General features: G+C 44.3%; 2 protein-coding genes and 1 pseudogene across 2 annotated transcripts; all 3 read right to left on the minus strand.

Annotated features, from left to right (window-relative positions):
* Nucleotides 1–2051: 2051 nt before the first annotated feature.
* Nucleotides 2052–5108, minus strand: LOC112879326 (protein MANNAN SYNTHESIS-RELATED 1-like). Its single transcript, XM_025943552.1, has 6 exons — nucleotides 4898–5108; nucleotides 3962–4106; nucleotides 3800–3867; nucleotides 3619–3704; nucleotides 2855–3437; nucleotides 2052–2607 (listed from the first exon to the last, which is right to left on the minus strand). The coding sequence occupies exons 1-6, from the start codon at nucleotides 5000–5002 to the stop codon at nucleotides 2332–2334; spliced, it is 1263 nt and encodes a 420-aa protein (XP_025799337.1). The 5' UTR covers nucleotides 5003–5108; the 3' UTR covers nucleotides 2052–2331.
* A 990-nt stretch (nucleotides 5109–6098) lies between these two features.
* LOC112882512 (centromere/kinetochore protein zw10 homolog) lies at nucleotides 6099–13882 on the minus strand. The gene is made up of 14 exons (XM_025947586.1): nucleotides 13254–13882; nucleotides 13016–13159; nucleotides 11796–11969; nucleotides 11229–11387; nucleotides 10071–10301; nucleotides 9858–9968; nucleotides 9511–9603; nucleotides 9250–9345; nucleotides 8145–8273; nucleotides 7974–8051; nucleotides 7190–7348; nucleotides 6961–7117; nucleotides 6767–6849; nucleotides 6099–6401 (listed from the first exon to the last, which is right to left on the minus strand). The coding sequence occupies exons 1-14, from the start codon at nucleotides 13794–13796 to the stop codon at nucleotides 6318–6320; spliced, it is 2241 nt and encodes a 746-aa protein (XP_025803371.1). The 5' UTR covers nucleotides 13797–13882; the 3' UTR covers nucleotides 6099–6317.
* A 675-nt stretch (nucleotides 13883–14557) lies between these two features.
* On the minus strand, nucleotides 14558–20663 carry LOC112882022 (annotated as a pseudogene).
* Nucleotides 20664–21391: the final 728 nt, after the last annotated feature.

Consider the following 21391-nt stretch of genomic DNA (forward strand, 5'->3'; position numbering starts at 1 on the left):
GTCCAATGAGGCAGGGTCTGAACTGCAAAACATCCCTCCGGACAGGCGAGCACTCCGTTATAAAAAAAGCAGGGCCTCTCCTCCCCCACCTGGAGCAGGCCGGCCCACCGCGGCGTCTTTCTCCCAGGGTCCAATTTGACCAAGCCACGACGCCTCCGGTCGGCTGAGCCCATCGCGATCAGCTGAGCTCAGACATTTATGCACAATTACTGTACAAAAAAAAATCTCGCAACTGCCTTTGCCGTTGGCGTCGGGGTCGGGCGTCGCCCTCCTCGACGCCAAGGAATTGCAATCCACACGGCAGACCAGCAGCAGCAGTATTTCGTTCATCTCAATGAAAGAGCGGGCGCAGCTCACGCACACTGATAGCCTGATACACAGTTTTACATGGAGAGCTTCAGAGCAATTTCTACAGCAGCAGGTGAGCTGACAGAAGGTGATGGGCGCTACTGGGCCCATGAAGCCTCACCCTTTTGGCATGACTAACCTCGTGGTTCATTTTACACCGTACTTGCAATTCTTTGCTCTTCGATGTTGCGCGGATTTCAATGCAAAGAGTACAATAGGTCGTAGCACTAAATTCTTTTTTTCTGGATATTCTAGTTTACTGAAAAACAATTAAAAGCTTACCATTTTCAGTTCATTCAAAACAATGGACTGCAATGGTCGGAGCTCGGAGATGGGGATTCTCTAGCGTCTTGGACGGATTGGACGGGATGGGCCCAATTGGTGTGCCCATGATGACGCCGAGGAGAAAGTAGAAAACGAACTGGAACCGCGCTCGACCGCTGGGCCAGCACGCTCGAACAGCAGGTCACGCCTTAACTTTCGCTGCATCGCCAACGCTCGTTCCGGAATCAACGACCGTGACTCGTTTAAAGTAAAAGAGCAGCCTGGACTTGCAGTATTTAGGCAGAAGCGATGGGCTCGGCGCGCGCCGCGACGCGGACTCCTTCTCCTACCTCGCCTCGCGAAGGAGAAGGTGGAGGTCCCTAGGTGTGGTCTGCTTGGATTTGGTGGCTCCGGATGGCTGTGTCAATTGCTATATTGGAGAAGAAAAGTCGGAAGGTTTTTGGAGGAAGGAGAAGAGGGATAGGCTCTGAACGCCGGTCTTGTGCGTTGTGCCGTTAAGATTGAACTCCTCCACGGCGTTTTGGCCGCGTGCCAACCTCCAGTGCTTCTATCCATGGCAGCCGGTGGTCCTTCCCTTCCATGCTTAATCCACTAGGGACCTGCATCTAGTCTCTGCTGGATGCGAATAGTCATGGACGGCGCAGATGTCAGACCTCCACCATCCTGCGCGGCGCGGCGTAGGAGGAGCACGAGTCCAAGGCGCGCACGCGCTGCCCTGCCGTTCGCTCCCTTCTTGTTGGCCTCGCATCGCCTGAAAAGTGCCAAGTCTGGGTAACTGAGCTGCCTTTCATTTTTACTTTGAACGAGTCACCGCCGTTGATTCCGGAACGAGCGTAGGAGACGAAGCCAAAGTTAAGGTGTGGCATGCCGAAGCAAAGTTACTCTTGGCGTCGGGCCTCTCGATGAACACAGCAAGCGTCGTCGCGTTTCCGCCACCCTAGACCTTTCAGGAATATAATTGGTACATTCCATGCAAATGATGTTCAGATTGTTTGTACCTTCTTAGTATTCAGATTGTATTTATCTTCTTAGTACTGTCCCCCTTGGTAGCTTCTTTGGGTGAACCTTATCATGGACACACCGGGAGGGAGGGAGACGGATTCAGTGACTCGCCGCAACGTAACTGGCGGCTGCCTATCCAGTGTTCAAAGGAGATCCGACGGAGGGCACATAATTACTATTTTTTTAATCGGAGGGTGGACTCGTTTTAGCGCTGGCAGGCAGCGGAAACAGGGCACTCGCGCGCACGGGCTGCCTTTTCTCCCGCGCCGCGCTAGCCTTGGCGCCACCCCGGAGCAGGTGGTGGAGTCCGTTCAAGCTGTACCGGAGGAGCAGGTCAGCTCAGGCACACTGATACACAGTTCCCATGGAGATCTTCAGAGCAATTTCTACAGCAACAGGTGAGCTGACAGAAGGTGTTGGGCGGTACTGGGCACATGAAGCCTCACCCTTTTGACATGCATAACCTCATGTTCATTTTAGACCATACATGCAATTCTTTGCTCCTCGCTGTTGCGCCAAATTTCAATGTCCAAGCAAGCGAGCAACCAACATAAAACATATGCTAATTAACATTCCTCATAACAAAACTTCAACTAGTGTACAACACGTCAACGGAAGGTACTTGTATACGCACCCAGAGCACTGCCCAGCGGCTCACGTCAGCGGATCTTATTAGTGACAGTAGAAAATGCCATGCTAGCAGTAGCATTTGTAGGCAAGGTGGTTCTTGTTGGAGATGTAGGTGGAGATGAAGTCTGAGGCCTGAGTCGAGGCGCTGGACTGAGAAGGCACGAGGATTTGGGTATGGCCCGATGCGATCCTCTTACCGGTCACATGGCCATAGAACAGACCGGCGATAGCTGGGATGAACACGTCGCTCTGCGAGCAGATCTCGAGGTCCAGAGCCCTCGCTAGGTCGTCGTTGCTGGCTTTCAGGAATTCGCCTTTGTTCTCAGCTGGTATTATGTCATCCTGTGGAAAGGCAAAAAAAAGTGTCATTCAGTTCACCGGCAAAACATGGTTGTGGAAGTCCAACACGAAAGGTGATGCACAAATTGGGTGTATGATTGCTTGCCTATGCATCATGAGACTACCTTTTATGTCAGTTAATGCATTATGGCAAGGAAACAAGAGATTATGTTTCACGGTTTAGCATTTAGGGAGAAATGCTTGGGAGAAAACGGAACATATTTGACATCAGATGTGCAGAGTTCCTTGCCTTGGTATAAGTGTTTGGAAATTCTTCCTTCAGGTCATTCAGGCCTTTGTGCCACCACGTCTCCGTCAAGTAGATGGTTGTGTTAGCAGAGAAGCCAACATTCCTCAGGAAACCCAGAACCTCATCTGCATTATAGCAGCCCTTTCTTCTAGCGCCTCTGGTTGTTTTGCAACCCTTCTTTTCTAGCAAGTCAGTCCGCAAATCAATTGCCAAGACCTTCCCACCTGATTTCCTGCTTATTTCTTTAAGCTTATCCGATATTTTCCTGGCTATTTCAGAATATTCATGTTTCAGTTCGAGGCCACTGAACATTGCAAGGCAAGCAGTCGCATCCAAGTCCTTGTTATTCGTCTCCCTTGGTCTTAAACTCACTGAAGAGAAAACGACTGCAAGTCTTAAGTAACTGTTTGTTTGGAAGATGGGCTGGATAGTGTCTGTGATGAAGCTTTCAGTCACCCGGTTTGGTACTCTAATAACTGCAGGCTTCTTAGCACTCACTTCATCAGGTAGTTCCTCTATTACTTCAACAATACCATCTAGGTTCCTCACGAATTTATCCACATTGTACATGTCTTGGAATTTTCTGTGCAAAAAACTTATGCCATTAGTTGAGATGGACAAAACTGTCACATTTATGAAAAAGATTGTGAATTCCTAGAGGTTAGAGGCTCATACTATATGCATATAAATTTGCAGCATTTATGTATCTGCATAGGATTTATCTTAAGGAAATGGAAAATTCTCTTTTTATCAAAGAAACATACCGCTTATTTCCTAATTCATTTCCTCTGATATCTGGAAGTACAAGTGTCGCACCTAGATACCTTGCAACAACCACAGCATCTGTGATCTGCAGATAGCAATTGGGAAATGGTATGCATTCGAGGAATTCAGCCAAACAGAATATTCAGACACATGCCAACAGGTTAAGAGTTAGAGGCTCACCTGTGAGATGTGATATTCTGGGCCCATAGTCAAGGAGAATGTCACAAAACCATTAGACGGTTGAGTTTCTGCAGAAATCGTATTAGTATCAGTAAGCATATTTTTCTGGGAAAGGTTCAGATCTGAAGAACTTATGAAACTTAAGAATGCAGAATTACTTACTTGGACTTGGTTTGGTCCAGCAAGGTTTAACCTCCTCGGCAGTGTCCATTAGGTTCTCTACCCCAGACGTATCAATATTGCTCATTTCAGCATTATCTTCAAGCTTCATAGTGTTAAACTCTGCACCTGTTGCCTCCAAGCCCAGCTGTTCGCAAACATGTATTCTGGTTACAACATGCCTTGATCAATTGAGAAAAAAATTCCTTCCAATAACCCTGATCTATCAGATAACTATATCAACTCCCTTTGCGAGACAAATAATTCAGCGGTTTGGCAAACTAGATGCAGCCAGTTAGTTCAGGACACCTCTTCGCCTTTCCTTGATAAAGAGACTGATGGAAAATTCTTAAATTTTAAAATGCGATGTAGGATAGTGATTGCTCGTAAAGAGACTAAAGAATAGTGACTTCCCTTTTCTGCTTTATGACCTCCCAATTGGTGTTTTCAGTCAAGGATGCGGCCCATCATCAGGCTTTTTTTCTGGGGAAGCCCACAATAATGTATTGTTTACAGATACCGAGCTTCTGATTCCTTTAACTATGCACCTAATAGCCTCGGGGCAACGTGCTAATGGAGTGGAATTGAATAAGATAAACCCTAGCAAAGCCCCAGAAGTCAAGGTCACTGAGCAGTGCAAGATCCCCTTCAGCATTGGATCCCGCAAATCACTTAAGATTTGGCGAGAACCAAACGGAAGTGGAGATCCTAATCACGCTCCGCACTCTAAAGAGGCCAGCAACGGAACCAATCGCCCCCATTCATGGTCCCTCACACGGACAACACAGATTAGTAGAAGAAACAGCAAGCGACCGATTCTCACTCGCACTCTCTCGCAACGAGACACGGCCAAATCAAGAAGCAGCAAGCTACCATCGGGCGGACCCCAGGAGAGGGAACCGAGAGAGGGACGGGGAGATCCTTGGAGGGAGAGCAGACCTCGGTGCCGGGGGAGAAGTGGTCGTGCTTGATCATGTTGCCGAGCATGACGAACATGGAGAGGGTGAGGAACCCCGCCACCACCTGCCGCGGGTCGACCGCCATTGCGTCCGAGCCTGCGGAGCCGAGCCGACAAGGCTGCCGGCTGTGGAGTGGGAGTGAGAGCGGAAACAGGGGGGAGGAGGAGAGGACTGGACTGGAGTGGGGTGGGGTGGGGGGGAAGGAGGAGGAGGAGAAGCAGGCGAGGCGACCACCGACAGGGAGCGTGGGATGGGGACAGTGCGAGGCAGGCACGCTCCGCACGCGGTGGTGCCGGCTCGGCGCGAGTGATGGGGACGCGGCCTCCCTCTTGTACCCCCGCGCGGTGGCTTTGGCTTTGGGTTCGGTTGGCTGGTGGCGGAATGGCCGGCGGGTATCCCGGCGTGGCGAGGCCGGGCCCCGGGGTGGAGGATTTTGTTACTCGGACACAGGCTGCAGTCACGGCTGTGATTCGCGCTGTCTTGTTGACCAAGTGGATAAACTGTACTGTACCAAATTACTACTGGCAGTGGCCGGGCATGATTTGCAGTTCGTCTTTTTTTTTTTTGCTCTTGGAATAACAAAGAGATCTGCGCGCTGATACGTTAAGATGCTGAGATTAAACAATCATGGCTTGACAGTTTGCTTACTGTAAAGTGTACTAGTTCGTTCTCAAGATATTGAACACGCTCTAGGGCGACTTTGTGCGCTTGCCGACAATATTTGCTCTTCGCTTATTTGCCAACACACTCAAATGTATGCCCATACCTGTAACGACTCGAGTCATCCTACACCCAGATGGAACAATTTGACGTCTCAAAGAGCCAAAACAATATGCATTAGGAGAGTTCCCGGCCCGGCGAGGGAGAGCCAGAAGCAGAAGAAGCCGGGGAAGCGCGCGCGCAATCCATCCTGTTGCAGTTTTTCCATCAAGTAATTCATGCCCACCGCCTAGTGGCCGAGTGGCCGACGGCCACATCGCTACTCCAACAACGGCGAGTGTAGTAGGTGATCAATTCAGTCCCGCAGGCACTTGCGCCGGCCCAACAAAGAACAGCGTGAGGCCGTGGGAGTGTAGTAGTAGTAGCGAACCAAATTCGTGGCAAGGATCGCAAAATTTTGCTTCCAGGCCACAGCACGGAAGGAAATGTTTCCTAAAATACACGCAATGGTGTGACTCAAATTTTGATCAGGAAAACGTGAATAACATGCGCATTTGTTTATATGGTCAGTCCAGGCAGTCACGTGAGTATTGAACTGGGCGATCAGAGATGACAAAGCCTCCTTCAGTGCAAACTCAACTCACATACCAAATAATAGTAACTATATGGTGTACAATACAAAAGAAGAAGAGGAAAAATAATAGTTAGTCCGTAAAAAATAAATGTGTTGTTTCTGCATCCTAAGCTGGCGTCCTAACGATCCATCCCAGGCACTCCTTCCTAAGAGGCGAGTCAGCAAATATTGCTTTGATGAAATTTTGCACCTGCGCACAATTAACAAACAGATTGGTTCAAATCGGAAAAGAGGCTTGGAATTTTGGATACTTGGTCAACATGTACAAGTTCAGAATGTTGTCAAGCACCAGTTTGAATTAGGGATGCAGGATACTGTACTTTCCAAATCACATTGAGATGCACATGGCTGCATGAGGACATAAATCCTGCCGAATGACTTACAGAACACGTAGACTATAGCTATGGATAATCTAAGGGCCTATGAGATAAGTCAATGCCCAAATAGAAAGTGCTAAGCCTCTGATATTGTATACCAAACCCTATGCGAAGTTACAAAGAAGAGAGGGTTCCTTGAAAAAAAAAATAGAAGAAGAGAGGGACTGGGTTTGCTCACCTCAGATGATGTGAAACCACAGCTAACCAGGTCTCCACTTTCCCAAGCAGCTGTGATGGACTTCAATGACATATCAAGCAACTCTGAACAATACAATTATTTTCAGTGTTATTTGAGTGGATACAAAAAAATAAAAATATGTAGCCCAGTCAAAGATTTAAAAACAATCCATAATTAGAACCAACAAAATGTACCTGCTAGCTTACGAAACTTTTTCAAAGATGGGACGGTTACATCCAATTGAATCCAAGTGTCATGGTCTAAGAACTTTGAGCTGCCATCATCGTTCTCAACCAGAGAAAGAAATAGGGAAGAGAGATTTTCGAGAGCCAAATGGATAAGGCCTTGCAGCTGTAAGCATACAATATATTAGTGACGATCAAGATTTCATCACATAAACCATTATGGCAGAACATGTATCACCTGCAATGTCTCTTCTGCTGCCATGTCATCTATCAGAAGCATATCTCTTGTAATTCTGGAGAAGACAGACCCAAGGACATGACACATACTTTTCCTGTAAGTTGATTTTGGCAGTATCGATTCCCACATGATGCGTATCTTTTCCAAAATGAACACGACCTGAATTGAACCCATAGATCATTAGAGTGAAACAATGATGTTGAATCAATAATCCCAATGAGCAGTTAGATGGAAAAATGAGACAAACTTTTGACAACCGAAACTGGTTGCTGCTGAGGATTTGGCACAGCATGAACAAGACAATTTTAATTTCATTGGAGATCCAGGAACGATTCAAGTAAAAATGTTCTTTGAAGGACTAGCAAGAATTCTGGTAAAATTCAATCCCCCCCCCCAACCCACCAACGCACACACCGAAGATTGGTCAAAAGATAGCAAAAAGGCCAAAAGCTTTACTTCACAATATGATATTTATAGTAGTTCCAAATTCAAGTAAAAGAAGCAAAAGAAAAACACCACTCATTTTGAGTAGCGATTGATTTTACCGATTTCATAATTATAATAAACAATTGTCTTGTTACTTTCATCGCTAAAAACGTGAATTTGAACTTAGAAACCATGGTTGTTTTGTTTCTCCGTTGTGTAAGTGACATTCAATTGGGACTACAGGCTCAATGAACAAGCGAAAAGCAAATATGTATGGAAATCTTGCCCCCACCCATTTTTTAGGGTTCAAACAGCTCATATTCTTTGTCGTTAACAATTCTTTAACAATGAAACAGACCTGCTCAATACTAAATTTTGCTGACTCATAATGTTGAGGTTGGTGTGTGTTCTGAAAGCCATCAGCACCATCTATAGCCTGAAAAGCAATGCAACGAACTAGAAAGTATAAATAAGAGTTCAAAGTTAGAAGTAATTATTTGTGGAAAAATATTTAGAAAGATCTAATGACCTCGCTTATGGTATCAATAGCGAGTTGTATTTGTCTTCTCAATACAACATCTGCCATCTGGGAGAAGATTGGCGCTAAATCCACAAAAACAACCTGTTTCTGTAGATCAATAGGAAAATCTGCACGGTACTGGACAAAAGCATCCAGAAAGGTTAGTCGAATGCATTTCCTTTTGAAAACACAATATGTCTAACGAAAAATATCTCTTAAGAAGTGCTATTCAATTTGGTTGCCCAAAGAGGAAAAATAAGATTTACAGCAGCATGAGGCTGGTTCTTTTTTATTTTGCCTGAACTAAACAAGAAGATCAATCCAGGATGTAAATACATGGATCTTTGGTTTTCCATGCATATACTAGTTTTTGGGAAAAAGTAAACACTATCTTACCACACAACAAATGTTGTCCTATCACCCATAGCCAGTGTTAGTGGACACAACAAACAGCAGCAACTTGGATGGATTAAGCTTGTCTTGGGGTCCACAAGTCCCCTGACAAGCGGTGGGTGGCGGCAAGGGCTCCGCTGCTTGCAAGTGCACCAGAATGATGGTTGCCGCTGGAGGCAGTACATGAGGAGCCCAGACAACATGGCAGTACAGAGGTTTCCTTCGCGCTGGTTGCACGAAGGGAGGTGGTATCACAGGAAGGGGAAGGAACAAGGGATGGCAGCACGCCAGAGATGTAGCAAATGGAGCTGTTGTAATGGTGTTGACTGTTGAGGCCATAGGCGATGCATGGCTAAGTGCCACCCAGTACAATCCTAAGGCTATCTCTAGTACTAAACCCAAAAAGGATACTGATATCAATAACAAGAGAGTATAGGATAACAGTACAACACAACTTTATACATGAGATGGAGAATACATAATTCCTTACAGATCTGCATTTTTTAGCAAGAATTATTAAAAAAACAATCCCATCCATGGAAATCTTTTATTCCCGATTCCCATAATGGAATTTTTTATGAACGATTCCTCTGGAATATTATTGTTCGGGTGCGACCAGACTATCCCCCCGTCCCCTTCTTTATAATTCTAAACATAAACATAAATCAACCACATCCCAAGATGAAGCATAACAACACACAGCAAGGTTGGATATGCACACCTGAAATGCAAGGCCAAGAATTTCTTGGGATAAATGGTAGAAGTCATTGTGAACAATAGCAGCCACTTGACTTATGCTATCAAGATGCTTCTCTAGCTTCAGGGAAAAAAATAATTGACAAAGGTCAATTACTATGAAATAACAATAGTGCCTGAAAAATAGAACTGAAACTAGAATATTCTGCAATTTGCTTTAGGTACAAATGGCATGGCATAATGTGGAAAACTAAAACTATCATTCAAAGTTTGTTCATGCACGAACCTGAACTGGCACAATAGCCTTATACAGGAGTAAGACATCCCTAGCAGCAAAGCAAAATTCCTTAGCAACTCTTGCGGATGACATCGATGCATCCTGCTCTGGTTATTCAACAAGAAATATTAATGTACATCAAATCATCATCCAATAAGAACTTACATCTCATGAACACTGAAAGCTGGAAGAGTGAATTTGCATGGAATGGTGAACGCATTACACATTGGCTGATATATGAAACTAATCATAAGAATACATGCCATGATGAACAGAGCAGTAGTTATTCTGGTCGGTGATGATAGATGTGTAGAACACAAAAAACAAAAAAATAAAGAATGTGTCGGTAGGCATACCTTGAGGGCTCCATGAACCAATTTCAATAATAGAAGTACTGATTTAGACGTAAAACACTTCTCTGGCAGGAAAAGTAGATCAACAGCAGAATCACCTCGATCACCAGATTCCTGCAATAACAAGCCTCTTTAGCGCGTATGCAAAAAATGGCCATGTTATCCTGCTCAGTATCTTGCCCATGGAAACCCTTGGGTTAAACCAAAGCAACTCACCAGAGGGTTATCATAATCATATTGTACAAGAATGTTCCTTGCTTTCACCAAGATCTCACTTCTCTTCCGTACCGCAAAATGAACTTCAACATCATCAACAAATTGGGTCAACTTGCCATCCTTTCTATCAGGCGAAAGAAACATCATGCTCCTAAGTTTGTTCTCAAATTCAGCTGTACTCCGCACAACATCTTGGAACTCAATTAGCTTGGATGCCTCATTTGGTACAGCCTGAAAAGACATAAGTGAAGGATCAGTGCAAAACCATCTGAAAGAGCAACTACCTTAAGTTTCTTGTAGTCAATAAGGATAGTTAGTAAGTTAGCTCAGATCACTCTGTTCCTTTTTCAACAATTTTGATTCTTCCCATTATGGAACTACAAAGATATATTTGAGTAAAAAAATTCAATTGTTGGTAAGTCTGATAATACAATTCGCAAATTAGAGGGATAACATATGTTCTAGTTATTCTATATATATACATTTTTTGAACCGAACGACATGCAATTAATGAGAATATATGCAACAAAACTAAGATCATTATATAGTGTCTATCTCCCTCTTCATCTCTCTGGGATAGCAATTACTGGATTACCATGCAAATGTCTACAAAGAACAGAACTGAAAATGGGAAGCTCATAAAATCCAAACAGTTGATTGTAGTTTGTAAGGATAGTAACTTTTAGTTTAGGTCACTCTGTTCCTTTTTCTAACAAAAATGATTCTTCCTACTATAGGACTCAGTCAAGTGTTCAATTGGTGGAAAGTATGATATTATAATGAGCAAATTAGAGGGTTAACATAACATAACTTAGTTCACTAGAGTTATTGAACTATATACACAGGCCTATGGCTGCAAATCAATTCATTGTAACCGAACCAATTAAAGAACTAGTTTATACACAGCAAAAGAAAGATAGCCAGTTCAATCAGCACTAAACAAAGAAATTATACTTGCTGGAAAAACCCATATGTTCTAGCAGAAGCTAGAAGTAGATGTTTGATGAAGATTATGGAAGATATAATAGCTTTGTATCACATTATAGAAAGCGAAGCTAATCAAAATTCGCAATGACAGTACTGTAGTTGCCAAGATCCAAGCATGCTGCTAAAAAGGCTGCTATGAGAAGAAGCAAAGGAAATCAGGAAGAACCGTACCTTGGAGAGAAAGTGTGTGATAACCATGTCAGAAATTCTTGGCCAGGTTAACTTTGCAAAAGACTGAACCCACTTGCTATTTTCCATGCAAATGAACTTGCACGCGAACTTGATGATATCAATTATTCTTGAGTACAGACTCGAACCATCTTTGTTGTCCTTCAACAATAATAGCCAGTTACATAAAGCAAACAAGAAATAAGTTTACATAGTCAGCATACTAATTGTGGTTTGTGGTTCCAGATGTACAAATATCTAATTCTCTCCAATATTGCTAAAAATCAAAATATTTTTAATTGTTGATTTTTCTTCTTAAAATGAAGATACACATTCAGCACATAACCCCTCCATTTTTAAATATATAAAGTTTAGGACAAGCTAATTAGTTCATTTTTGAAAAAACATAGCTTGTCCTAAGCGTCATATATTTAAAAACAAAGGGAGTATATAGTAACGTCTTGAAAAACTATGGCAAAGGCACACAGCTGACAATGAACTAAGTCAAGATAGCCCTTGAATCTACAAACATTTTTCTTTATAAATCAGGAAATAATATGAAATGCTTACTTTTAGCTCCTCTGAAGGGACTATGCTCAAGACTGATACAGAGTGTTCTGGGCCACCTTCTTGAAGCACTTCTACAGAAACTGCAACGTGTATGTTACTGATTGCTGGGACCAGAATATGTTTCATCATCAAGTCTGCAATCTTTGCCATCCCATAGTCTAGGGCATCAATGATCTGCATAACAAAGAAATGACAAAATGATACATTTGGAGAAGCTCAAAGTTACCGTGTGGACTCAACACTATGCAAGGTACCCATGGCAGTACCTGCCCCATCAGACAAAGCCTAGAAGGATGGTGTCTGTTGTCTTATCCCCTAAGTGAGCTAAGTTAGAGATATGGAAATATAAGTTAGGATTTAGTTGCCTTTAAGATATATCCTTCTATCAGCTACTTGTATGTTGTCAGGAAACTCCTTTCTGTTTACAGGAGAGGAAATTATCAATACATGGCAAACATGGATTAGAACCTTCTTCTTGCTCTGAGCAACACAGGTCTACCCAGCCTTAACCACACCACCGCCTTCTCCACAGGGGGTAGCCCTAGGGTGCACAACATCCTACCGTATACTCCCTCCCATTCACAACAATTGTTGTTTTAACCTCTTCTACTACCTCTAAATAATTGTTCTACAAGTTCAAGGTAACTTTGACCCATTATTTCCAATCTTACCCCTCAAATCATTACCTAGTATGGAGAGAGTGAGTGCGTGCTTTTTGGCATAATAATGCACACTTCATTGGTCATATTTTTTAACTCCTTGGTTCTTGTGCCCAAGGCTAAAACAACAAGTAATGTTGATCGGAGGTCCTTAGCTTCAATTCCAATCTAGACCGCAACATATCAAAAGAAGATTATCATATGAACACAAGGGGCTGGTGGAGGTTCTACGGCAGCAGATGTGTTTTTTTTTTCCAAAGCTGTCATGAATTTAGCTGCCAAAGGATTAGATCAGTGTTCGAAATTTCCAGCACAACAGCCTATAATCCTTGGACAATAGCTATCTTTAAAAAAATTGTATTCATCATTTCTACAGCAATGTAGCTTAAGCTAATGTGCAATTTATGCTCCGCTCGATGTCCATGAGCCCATCAAAGCTCCCAACTAAATTCCATTACCAATTCCATTAATTGTTTACAAGTTTAGGGTTATGGCCAAATTTATTGGAGCTCTCAAACTGTGATGCAGAAGCACCAACCGAATTTTCTCAGTAAAACTTACCTCCAATGCCTGCAGCGCCACAGGAAGCTCGACGCCTTGCTTTCGACTGGGACAGCATCTTGGAGTAGCCCTTACCACCACTTTTCCTCCCTCAGGTGCAAACTCCATGCACTCCTCCACATTCTTCGCAAGTCCCACTTGCAGCTGCGTCATCACCATAATAACAATTCGGAAACAACAATTAGCACAACTGCAAACCTAACATAAGCTGAATCACTCCGAAGCAGAATCCCCTCACCTCGTCGACAAGCTGCTCCCAGTCGCTTCTGAGAAGCCCAAACACGACAGGACCGTCTTCACCGGATCCAGATCGCTCGGCATCAATCAGTAGGGGCTTGAGCTCAGCGGCAGCAGCAGCGGTGTCAAGGGGGTTCGCTGCCGCACGGGCCTCTCGGAGGCGGGCGGCGAGCGAAGCAATTGTGGAGGCAGCGGCAAGGTGCTCCTGGCGCTCGGCGAGCTCGCGGCGGGCGGCGAGGAGGCGTTCGGCAAGGGCCCTGAGGTCGGAGAGATCGGGCGAGGAGGCGAGCGGCGCGAGCGCGGAGTCCAGGGAGGACTCAAGGGAGGCGGAAGAGTCGGCCGCGGAGGCCGCGCAGGCTAGCGAGGAGGCAAGGGCCCCGCGGTGGGAGGCAGCGAAGGAGAGGGCGGAGGCGTGCAGGCGGTCGGAGCGGAGGCGGAGGCGGTCGATAAGGAGGCGCAGGTCGGGCGCGGAGAGCGGGGTGGACGGGTCCGAGGCATCGGCGGTGGTGGAGAGGAGGAGCTCGCGCAAGTCGTCGGCGGCCATCGCCGCCGGCGACCAGTGGCGGCGACGGGGTGCTCGGCAGCCGCGCGCGGATCCAAACTGACGAGGCTTCGGTCTGCTGTCTGCGCTGAAGGAATTTAGCTCGTGTTGAGATCTATTTTGCTGGAATTACTGTATTGCCCTTAACCATTTCATTATGTTTCAGTTCGATTTCACATTTTTGGATGAATTCAATTCCACATTTGACTTGATCTATGTTTAAGTTAACTTTTTGCATTTGAATTTTCTTTAACATTTGTTTCCTGTGAGATTAGAGGAAGAGCAAACCTGTAACTATAAGATCAGATCATTGGATCCAAGATTGGCAAATTTAAAGAAAGACTGAAATACATGGACATTATCATAGGGTGTCATCTAGATTTATAAATTTTAAAAAGTTGATTCAGGTCCTTAACTTATCGAATGTGCCATTTAGGTCAACAGTTCTCAAATTGTCTCTACAGTTTCTCATATTGACAAGTGAAAATTATAGTGGACCTAAATGGCACAATTTAACAAGTTATGAATCATTATATGAAGATTTTAAGTTCGAGGACCTAAATGATACGCCACGGCAAGTTAAATAAAACCGCGGGTGCATTTCACTCTTAAAAAAGATGATTGAGTGAGGTTACAAATTCTCTTTTCCAATTTATGTTTTTTATCAAAATACAACTGAAAATGTAAACAAATACTACTCATTCGAAGGTAATTGATGAAGAGTCAAAGACCATCAGTTTCAAATGTGTGCAGTCATTGTGCGTCATCATCTCCATTGCACTAGATGTATAATAGAAAACCACATATAAAAATGTTACAGCTAGGATTATATGGCACCATTCTTCATGTCAAACAAGATAATCCGAAAATTCAGTTCAAATATGGGCATTTTAAAAGAAAGATTCACATTTCTAGGAGCAAATGTGCACTACCTTAACAACCTTGCAAAAGCAGTCAAAGAAAGTTATCTTGGTTAACCTGTTTTTGGGATATTTCTCTTGTATTTACCCTGCCACTAGACTTCACCCAACAGACAAATATAATATTGAAAGGAGAGGCATATACATCTGATCGGAAGCAAGCTTTAGCACTTTTAGATATAGTAACATAAGGAAGCAAAACTCGTGCCCTCCTTCTCTCATGCAAGCTTTAGCACTTTCAAGAGCCCGGATGCACCGATAGCAGCAGTGCTGAAGCTGCTTTTGGGCTGATGATTGCTTGTAGGTGCAGAGATTGCTCCCACCGAACCAAGCTTATGATTTGGAGCTCGAGTAGATCCACTGACCAATGGCCAGACCTAGCATCTTCCCTTGCACAGCTTGGATACACCCTCACATAACACAGGGTTCGTAACACTGATCTCCAAAATGGGAAAAACCTTCTCCTTGTATATGTGGGATCCCATCCGCTACCTATTTCTTTTCTTGCAGCCTGTCACACATTTCAAGAAAGGTACAACATCAGAAAGCCAGCAACATCCATACTTCAGCGTGATCAGCCACCTCTCGCTAGAGATGTTGTATGTCCATTGGCTGGCCTCACTCTCGCCCCGCCACGTCAGCTCTCGCCCTCACTCTCACCCCACCCCTCCAATGCAGAGGCTATAGTGCCAGCTCTCACTTCTCTCTCGTCCACGTCAGTTTTTCTTTTCCAGATTTAATTATTTCACTCTCCTTTGTTCGCGTACGCAAAATAATTCAATAAACTAATTTTATTCAACTTAAAAAAGTTACCGATTATATAATAAATAAAAAATTATATAAATCTAAGGATGACTATGTGCCCACACGATCATGGGCACCCTCACGATCACGCCTGATGTAACGTCGACGACGTCGCCTTCTGCTTGACTCCTCTTTAAGATTGAGCATCGCCTCCTCGTACTCCGCTTGGAACGCATGGATCATTTCAGCCTCCATTCCTTCACTCGAATCCGTGGTAGATGAAGACATGGCGTCGAGAAGAGTGAAATTGAAGTGTGGATGGGAGAAATGAGCTCAAATGTGGAAGGAGTGAAAACTGTGTGGGGGTATTTATATGGGGTTGGAGATGAAATTTGAATTTTTTTTGCAATTTTTTTGAATTTTTTGGAGTTCAAATGGTCAAATAACGGCTAGTTCAACGGATAGTCCGCGTGGACCAATCAAAACGCGTCACGTCACATCCTCTCGCCCGGGGCCCGCCGCGCCAACACACCGCCTCGCTACCGCCCGCCTACCGCCCCGGCGCGCCTGCCAACGCGGGCGAGAGCGGGGCGATAGCGCCCGCTCTCGCCCGGCGGTAGTGCTACCGCCTTCTCTTTCCCTCTCGCCTGCCTCTCGCCTCACTCTCGCCTGGGCTGGGGCGACAGGGGGCGGTATCGCCCCCCATTGGCACCAGTCTTAGTCAACATGATATTGACATTTCATTAGATAGAGACGCTCCAATACAGTAATATTTGATTATCTTTACAGTAATATTTGATTATCTTTACATCTCACAACAAGACACTTTGCAGAAAGATCCGAAAGCGAAGATAGAGATGCTCCAATACAGTAATATTTGATTATCTTTACCTTTTCCTCTGCAGCATGAAGACTAGCCATTTCCGTAACTGCCCTGTTTGCATCTATAAGTCCTGTTCTCCATCAAAAAAAAGGAGAGGTTACAGCTCATTTTTGTTACATGGAAAAAGAATCACTTGCACCCAACACACCTTTGCTACATGACTCTCTCTCTCTGACATTTTGCAGTCATAAGGCCGGCTTCAAGAAAAAGTTGAAGATAAAATACAACAATCAACAAAATAAACCTGTATTCGTATAGAAAATTATTGTGGGAAGCAATACAACGAGCAGTACAGGTTTATAGTGTCCATGACTTCTTCAGTAGGGCCCATACTCTTTGAGGATAGATGAAACATGTTCCAAGACCTCCATATGGGGCACCTGCATGATATACAAACTGGTGTATAAGGTGGAGCAAAAATAAACAGAAAAGGCAGGACATAGCTATCCTATTATATATACAATGTAGCGATCATATAATCAATAGTAGCAGAGAGATTATGGGAAGAATTTTTTGCAATATGAGTTGGAAGGTAATAGAACAGTGTGGAAAAACAATTACAAACATACAATCACAATCAATTTAATACTTGTTCTATTAACTACAAACTATGCGTGTCAATAAGAACAAAACTTAGGGACATAAATGTAGAGAGCATATTAAATTTTAGAAAATAGTTATCTAATATGAAACTTGACACCAGCCACTTTGGGAAGTATAATCTTGAGATGTTCTTAAGGGAAAGTTGACACTCAACCAGACTCTATGAAAACGAACCAGTAATTTTGCAAAAGTGTTAAGTTTTTTCAAAGTTCATTTCTGTATAGATTCATTGAAAAGAATGAACTCTTATTACAAGTCTGTCAAATATAACATATACTATTCTTTTCCGTCGTTGTAGGAATTATCAACATTCTTCATGCTACTAAGATTAGGGCATGTATTTTCTTAACAAAAGCGCTAACTCCAGTAAAATAAAAAAACAATACTAAGAAACAAGCATCTGAGGCACCGCAGCGGCAATATACCGAAAATTGCCTACCTCTGAATGTGCCTGAATGTATGCAGAAAGAGGTTCACCAGCATGGGAAATTACATCAACAAGCAGCCCTGCACAATCAATAAGTGTCCTTTCCTCCAGAAGCTTCTGTGTCATTCCATTTGAGCCTTTCTCCCATCTTAAGGCAAGGGAAAGCCTCAGTATACGCTTATTGATAATGTCAAATCCATCTTTCTTACTACTGCCATTTATCTCGGAGGAACAGCCCCCACGGATCTGCTCCTGAGCAGCCAGCGGTAGAACTGTGGACTGGATAAGTTTTAAGTTTTCCTTCCTCAATATAATTCCAGATATCTTCAAGTAGATTTTTTGTTTTTTCTGCAAGCAGTCTAGTTGTGTCCAAGAAGATCTTCTGTAAAACAGCAAGGAACAAAAATCAAAGTGTCATTTAGCATTTGTATGCAAGCAAGTAGTGCTGAATAACTTTCTATATATCGCTTTAGTTCCCCCGATCAAAGTAAATAGCATATGAAGGACAATCTCCAAGGCAAACAAAATAAAATTAGTTAAGAGCAACATTTTTTTTATATTTTGTTGAAGACTCCTTGTCTTTTACTATAAGAATATGCAGTAACATATGAAAGGGAGGCAAAAGATTAACGATGGGAAACTATATTTTTTCTGCCGAGTCGAGATGAAAAGGGTGTTCAGTCCTTAGTATCACTAATTCATTTGACAGTTGTCTGGGATCTGTGGCAAGACCATAGCTACTATTTATTGTCATACTGTAAAAGTAGTACTTTGTGTAGGAAGGGGAGTGACACAAACCATTTCGGGCAGACACAGCAGATGGATAAGCTTGTAGATGTAATCCAGATGATTATGGATGGGAGAAAGATTGTCCTCCAGATACTTAGGATGCGTTTGACAGAGCTCACAGAGCTAATTCTCTACTGAATTCAGTAGCAGTTCTGCCAGACTGTTTTTCAGAGAGAAGTGATTCTCTGCTAATTTTATGGAGTGATTTTCTAAAATGAACTAAGCATGTGTTTGGTTGGAGGGTTGAAGTGGGTTGGGTTGGGTTGGACCCAGTTTTTAGAGTGTTTGGTTTGAGAACTAGTGGGTTGGGTTCATCCCTAGAAGGGAATATACCTCTTAGATGCGGATTGGTTTGGTCCGGGAAAAATGAAGGAATCATCTCGACCCACTTCGTGTCCGTCCCTCTGCTGTCTTTCTCCGTTCTTCCTCGGCTTGTTGGGCGGCGATGCACGAGGCTGACAAGCTCCGGCTTGGTAGGCGACGGCGGCGTGCCTCGAGTGGAGGAGCAGCGCGGGACGGGACGGGTCGGCCCGGGGCAGCCGGCTCGGGCGGAGCCGTGGAGGAGCGGCGTAGGGTGGCCGGGCATGACGAGTTGAAGGAGTAGCAGCGCGGCCGCGCCGCGCCAAGCACGGCGAGGTCCCTCCGCCCTCCACCACGTGGAGGTCGGGACAAGGGCGGCATCGAGCCTACGCGGCAACCTGGGCAGGGGTGGCGCGGTGCGGTCGGGCACAGCGAGCTCCCTCTGCCCGTGCGGAGGCTGGGGCAGGGGCGGCGCAGGCAGAGACTGCGCGGTGGCTGAGGACGGGGCGCCGCGGACCCGTGCGGTGGCCGGGAGCGGAGGGCGTGCAGGACGGCCGGCGCGCGCGGGGAGTGCAGGAAGCTCAGAAGGTGAGGGACGGATCGAGCAAAGGGTCGAGGAAGCCAAGTCAAGTGCGGGGCGGCCAGGACGAGCGCACAAGAAGGCTAGGTGTGCTCAAGCTCTTCTCACGCCATGGATCCCGGTGGGGAAAACTTCGATTCCGGTTATCCTTGACATGGATTTGTGAAGATGAGTGCTCAAATGGATTCACCTCGACGCAAGGAAACTTTGAGTTCGAGGGATTGAGCTAAGACTCGCCATAGACGACTAATTTTTTCGGCGACCATGCAATTGAAGGTGTTGTGCAGGGCAGCCGGCCGGCACGGGATGGGCGGAGGACGCGGCTGATGGAGGGTGGACGGATCCAGCTCGACGAGGAAGAAAAGGATGGAGAGAGAAAACTTTGAGAGGATGACAGATGGATCCTATAGATAACTGGTACTAACGGTGTTAAATAGCATCCAACCAATTTCTAAAAATTCCTCTAACCAAACAAAAAATTAGGTTGGACCCAATCCTCTCAACCAAACACTAGGTGGGTTGCATCCAACCTAAAAAATAGGGATGGACCCAACCCATCCCACTTGGTCTCCAAACCAAACGCATGCTAAGAGGCTGGGAGCTGAAAAAAGTAGCTTCCCCTAATTCTGTAAAGTGATTCTCCATCCTGATTTTAAGAGTTTATGCTAGAGAATCACCTTCAGCCACAGAATCACTTTTATCAGAGAGAGAATTAGTTTCCATAGAGAATCAGAATCAGTTGAAACTCTACCGAACAGGCCCTTATGCGGGCAAGTATTCTCAATTTCAACATGGAGCGGGAGTAGGTCTTGACTTCATTGCCAACTGTGCGCACATTGGCTGATGCACCATGGCAAAAGAGCAGCTCAATCATGTCAACAGAGAACCTTTCAGCAGCTTCATGGAGCGGGAAGTATCCATAGCAGTTTATGCAGTTGGGATTGGCGTGCATCCCACAGAGCTCTGGTACCTCGCCCTCCAATTCAACGTGTGCACATCGCAGGGCATTGTAAGCGACCATCCAGGTCAAGGTTTGTGAGGTGATGGTAAGATCCCATGAAATACCCTTGCCTGCACAGTTCTTGAATTGGAGGAAGCACTGAACACTATCCTTTTTAAGGATGGGCTCCAATTGGTCATGCATTTCAAAGAATGTATGACGCACCCACTAGATGGGTCCATCACAATTGAAAAAGGTGAAAGGCATCGGCTATTCCATATAACAAAGCACAACAAAATAAACTGTCCTAGGGAGGTGCATATATGACAAGAACTTTAAACCGTGTAAACCAAGCAAGTTGGGGTAGGCTAGAGATGAAGCCAAACATAAGGTATCAACACAAGAGAAGAGAAAGAATATAAGGGTATCTAAAGCCTATCATTGTTCACGCATGTGAATCAACCCATATGTTCCTATCCAGAGGTTCATGTATGACAATACTAAAAATATTGTTTCAACAGACTTAAGTACCCTATATATCACGGGATTAAACAAATAACATAACTAATGGAATGATTCATCAATTGAATTCTGTAAATGAAGGTAACCTACCTTGGCAGTAGGGTCTCGAATGATTATGTCATTTGCTATGGACTTGGCAATTGAAACATTCCTTTCTGACATAACCTGAAAGAGAGAATGCCAAGAGTTAGCCCTATGGGAAGAAAAATGTAGGGGCGACAAATATCACAGATTGATAGTTATCGTACCTCCTGAACCATTTTCCAACTGAATCCTTCGTCCATTTCAAAATAAGGGACAGGGCGCTCAAGGATAGTCATTTCTTACTGTGATTGATTCATCTTTACCACTACCATTATCTCTGTCGCAGACAGCTGCCTCCTTTTCCCGCATAATGTAATTAGGTGCATTAAATTTCAATTCCATCCTTCCGTTTTTCTGAAACAAGGTTACTACAAGGCATGCAATGGTCGGACAATGACCCAGAAGGCCATGAGATAAAATGAGTCCTATCTAAATGGACCAAGCACCACTGAAACATAAAACATATGCTGCGAATAGAAAACGTAGTATTTACTCCATACATCCTTAAATGTAACAATGCTTTATGCGAAATGAAGGGCCAAACAAGTTTGTCAAATTCCAGTAGTGGCGAGAGCTAGAAACACTGATGCATAGGAGTTATGGAAATCTAGAAACCAAAAGCCAAATTTGATGTTTCAGCTCAGCAAGTGAAAGATATTCACTGACTCGCACGAACAACTAGCTTGCGCTTGCTGACGCCACTTGAAGCACAATTGCACGATCAGAGATCATGGCATGAAATGATAGACAGGGCACCAAACCAACTTAAAAAAAAAAACTCGCAGAGTGAATATATGTACCGGATG

The sequence above is a fragment of the Panicum hallii genome, chromosome 2 (assembly GCF_002211085.1).
Source record: "Panicum hallii strain FIL2 chromosome 2, PHallii_v3.1, whole genome shotgun sequence".
Lineage (NCBI taxonomy): Eukaryota > Viridiplantae > Streptophyta > Magnoliopsida > Poales > Poaceae > Panicum > Panicum hallii.